The sequence below is a fragment of the Delphinapterus leucas genome, chromosome 12 (assembly GCF_059928025.1).
Source record: "Delphinapterus leucas isolate spDelLeu-1000000601 "Yukka" chromosome 12, BTC_Dleu_Yukka2, whole genome shotgun sequence".
NCBI lineage: Eukaryota > Metazoa > Chordata > Mammalia > Artiodactyla > Monodontidae > Delphinapterus > Delphinapterus leucas.
Window position 1 is genome coordinate 19,847,908 of NC_143140.1, and position 4,317 is coordinate 19,852,224.

General features: G+C 43.2%; 1 protein-coding gene and 1 non-coding gene across 2 annotated transcripts; both read left to right on the forward strand.

The window, feature by feature from the left end:
• The first annotated feature begins 2,709 nt into the window (after positions 1–2,709).
• LOC149747837 (large ribosomal subunit protein uL16-like) lies at positions 2,710–4,093 on the forward strand. The gene is made up of 2 exons (XM_089922284.1): positions 2,710–2,843; positions 3,664–4,093. Exons 1-2 carry the CDS (start codon positions 2,710–2,712, stop codon positions 3,977–3,979), a joined length of 450 nt encoding a protein of 149 aa, XP_089778410.1. The 3' UTR covers positions 3,980–4,093.
• LOC115801809 (small nucleolar RNA SNORA70) lies at positions 3,483–3,619 on the forward strand. The gene has a single exon (XR_004022162.1). It is a non-coding gene; the product is annotated as a small nucleolar RNA SNORA70 (small nucleolar RNA).
• Positions 4,094–4,317: the final 224 nt, after the last annotated feature.

Sequence of the window (4,317 nt, forward strand, 5' to 3'; positions counted from 1 at the left end):
TGTCCTCTGGACCAGTTATATGCTCCCAAAGTATTTCATACTTAATGTGCACTCATGCCATCCTTTTGTTATATCTTATCTTTGTTTTCTCAAAATAGTCTTTACATTCCATGATGAAGAAAACATTGGCTAGATTGCCATTGTTTCTTCAATGTCTAACACGACAAAGGCCATCAATAGTATTGTTCTGAATGAGGGTTTGTCTTTGAATAAATGACTGACACTTAGGAGATGCTTTTACAGCTTTATCATCTTCCAGTTTTTCAGTTGTTCTACCTACTTAAGTCTATGTCCAGCTATTTTTTTTTAAAAGGAAGGAAATTCTTTTTTTTTTTAATAAATGTATTTATTTATTTATTTTTGGCTGCATTGGGTCTTCATCACTGTGTGTGGTCGTTCTCTAGTTGCAGCGAGCGGGGGCTACTCTTTGTTGTGGTGCGCGGGCTTCTCTTGTTGTAGAGCATGGGCTCTAGGCATGCAGGTTTCAGTAGTTGTGGCATGCGTGCTCGGTAGTTGTGGCTCGTGGGCTCTAGAGCGCAGGCTCAGTAGTTGTGGCACATGGGCGTAGTTGCTCTGTGGCATGTGGGATCTTCCCTCACCAGGGATCGAACCTGTGTCCCCCGCTTTGGCAGGCGGACTCCTAACCACTGTGCCACCAGAGAAGCCCATATCCAGCTATTTTTTAACTTCATAGTTTTAAAAATTACCGTTGTTTGTTGTTTACATGATGTTGTTTGCCCATCTGTTCTTTATTTTGTTTTAGTTTTCTACTTATGTCCAGCTTACTGCTAGCATGGAATCATTTTAGTTTCAATTTTCTAAACTGTTTGGAAACCAGAGGTTGGTTTCTTTAATTCTCATACCTCATGCACAGAACGCTGACAATTTTTTGGATTCAAGCTTTTGCAGAAACTATTAAATATCCTTCATACCTGGGGAGGTAGAGAAAATTCTGATACTTTGATTTGTTTTTTCTCCTCCAAATTAAAAAAAGCCTATTTTAGAATAAAAATATCTGTAGCTTGATCCGTGTGAATGCCCTAACCCCTATATCCAGAAAGCATTTTAGCAAATCACTCAAATATTAAAACCTAGATTTGAAATAACATCTCTCTGAAAATCGTTTTTAGAATTTAATAGGACTGATAATATCTTGTTAACAAAAACTCTGTTGTTTAAATATATTCCAGCTACATAATCTTTTTATATAACAATCTAAGTAATGAGATAGGAAGAACGGATAAATTTTCACATAGATTAAGTCAGTTGCAAATGTATCTGAAGCATAATCCATTGGTGGGATGTAGGAGGGATGTTTTAAAGCCCATTTAAAGAGTAATTTATGAGTCTTCCAGGATATTTGGTCTCTAATCAATAAATTGTGAGCCAGTGGGGCTTCTTAATGAGCGTCGTGTCTGCGATAGCTAGCAGCAATTTGGCAGGTCCCACAGCTGATTTTTTCAAGTGAATCCAAATCCTCCACAGACCTCTCTTACTTTCCAACACAGTGTTTCTTTAGGGGTGCACGGCAGCTGTCATAATGTTTTCCTCCATACTGTGTTAAAGAATTGAGAAAACTGCTATACAAATGCAAATTTAGGGGCCTTAATGGATTTTCTCTTGAAGCTGCCTGGATATTGTTCAGAGAAATAAAGAAATAACAAGCTTCTCAGCAAACATCAAGGGGGAGGAGTTAAAATGCAGTTGCAGTGTGGTCTTCTGCCACATTTTTACAGAACACTTTAGTGTAACTGAAGTATTATCTGCAATGATTTTTTCTATATGAAGAGATTTTTAGAGGACACATAACTTTTAGGTGCAAGTATGAGTTAGAAACTGCTTAGACTTCTATTGTGGACAAGACTGTTTGTCTACCATCAGGAGTAGGTCAAAGATCCTTTTAAGGATTTTATTCCAAGTAGAGAGGTTTACAGCCTGGCAGCTTCCAAAATAGTATAATGATAATCTGAAAAATCTCTCTTGTAGTGAAACTTAGAGGAAATTTAAAACCTCATCAGGGGAATTCCCTGGCGATCCAGTGGTTAGGACTCCACGCTATCACTGCAAGGGACCCGGGTTCGATCGCTGGTCGGGGAACTGAGATCCCACAAGCTGTGCGGTACGGCTAAAAATAAATACATAAAACCTCATCAGTACATCTGCTTTGCTTATCACGGTTCACACTCAGGGAAGGTCCACTTTATGTTTTCTTCTGTTGAGAGTTCTCAGATGTGTGTCATTATGCCCAGGAGACATGAAATCTTCTGAAGTCAGGACATATGCATCAATGTCTATATTTACCATGTCTCTGAATCTCCGACATCTGGGCCCTTGCTGATCCTGGAGAGACTGTCCCTGCCAGGGCTGGCCAATTCCTAAAGGCAGGGAGCTACTGGGCTGAGAGCACAGCTTTCATAGGCAAACCATCCAATCCAAAACCCATACCCCAACTCTCCTGTACGGGCTTTCACAGATCTCTTACATTCTGGGTACCCTCCACCTGCCCGAATCACTCCAGGGCCAGGTGCCAAATAACTAGGGACAGTCCCTAGACCCCAGAGCCTGCTGAAATGATCCAGACTAACCAATCCTGAACATGCTTACACTGCTTGCCCACACTGTCCTATGGAAACCTCAGGAAAGGCTATTGTGCTAGCCCTTGTGTTCCCTGCTCTGTCAGCCTCTTATCTAACCCCGCGGCTTCCACACATGGCCCCTCATGGGATGGTACGCCCCTCTCCTCTTGGCATCTGTGACTTTAACGATCTGTCTTTTCAAGAACAATCATCCTCTGATCTGTTGGCCTCCTCATACCTGAATAATAACAAACCCTACATTTTAAAGTAATATCCTAGGTTGCACAGTATTCCCGGGGATGCTAATGGTCATTCATTTGGTCCGAGTGGGTGTCTCCTTTTTAGGTGATTTGAAAGGTGTCAACAAGTTTTCTAAATCAAAACTACCTGCGACCAACCTGCTCAAACATATACTAGTCATTTTAACTAGATTAAGGAATGACATTGCTTGAGAGTGGTAATGTACTCATTTTCCTTTAGCTGTATCTCATGAGAAAATGATCTTAACTCTTAGGCACCTAGCAGAGCACAAGATGTAAAGAGGGTGCTGTAACGTGTGGATTTGCGTAAGAGTGAGGAAGGTGGAGATATCCAGGTGTGCGAGCCCTGAGCAGCCAGGAGACTAACTGCAGAAGGGATGAGCAAGAAAAAAGAGGGAACAGGAGCTCCAGGTAAATGTCGACAGTTTCACAACTTTAGATAAGGCCCAACCTTGGCATTAGGTTATGTTCAGACACTTCTTCATTCACCAAAAAAAAAAAAAATCGTTCTTTTTTTTTAAATAACACAACCATCTGTTTTGCTTAGGAGAGATAATGTACAATTAGTACATTTTAATTTGCTAATCCAATGTGCCTTGCCCACACTCAAAGGAAACAAATGTAAAGTAAAAATTGTCTTAGATGTTTGCAGCCAATTAAGTTGACTGTGCTCTTTTCCCCGTGAGGGCCCAGGGTGCAATGTCTGCAAAGAGCAGCCTCCTGGGTATAGTGTACACAGCCTATTGCCTGTATGGTTTGCCCGAAGGGACCTTGGAGATAGCCCTTTCCAGTGGACATTCAGGACTGACATGCTGTCCCTAATCTAGGCTCCAGACAGGTATGCGCGGTGCCTTTGGAAAGCCCCAGGGCACAGTGGCCGGGGTCCACATTGGCCAAGTCATAATGTCCATCCACCCCAAGCTGCAGAACAAGGAGCATATGATTGAGGCCCTCCGCAGGGCCAAGTTCAAGTTCTCTGGCTGCCAGAAGATCCACATCTCCAAGAAGTGGGGATTTACTAAGTTTAATGCAGACGAGTTTGAAAACATGGTGGGAGAAAAGCGGCTCATCCCCGATGGCTGTGGGGTCAGATACATCCCTAATCATGACTCTCTGGACAAATGGCTGGCCCTGAGCTCGTGAGAGCCATGGCGCTGTCCCCTCCTTACTCATGCCCACCAATAAATCCTACTTTCCTGTCAAAAAAAAATAAAGATGTCTTAGACGTATGAGGTAAAACTTGCCAGAATTCAGCTTTCAGGAGAGAAAGCTCAGGATAGGTTAGAGGTCCTGGCGATTTGAAAGGGCAGGCAGCTCAGTGTCCAGAGACTACAGTTAAGAGAGTTCTGGGGCTTCCCTGGTGGCGCAGTGGTTAAGAGTCTGCCTGGGATGCAGGGGACGTGGGTTCGAGCCCCAGTCCGGGAGGATCCCACATGCCGCAGAGCAGCTGGGCCCGTGAGCCATGGCCGCTGAGCCTGCGC

Coding starts and splice junctions, on each gene's coding strand:
- LOC149747837 (XM_089922284.1), top strand. CDS start 2,710: ATGGCCCCTCATGGGATGGTACGCCCCTCTCCTCTTGGCATCTGTGAC. Junction 2,844..3,663: donor AACAAACCCTACATTTTAAA/GTAATATCCTAG, acceptor TCCCTAATCTAG/GCTCCAGACAGGTATGCGCG.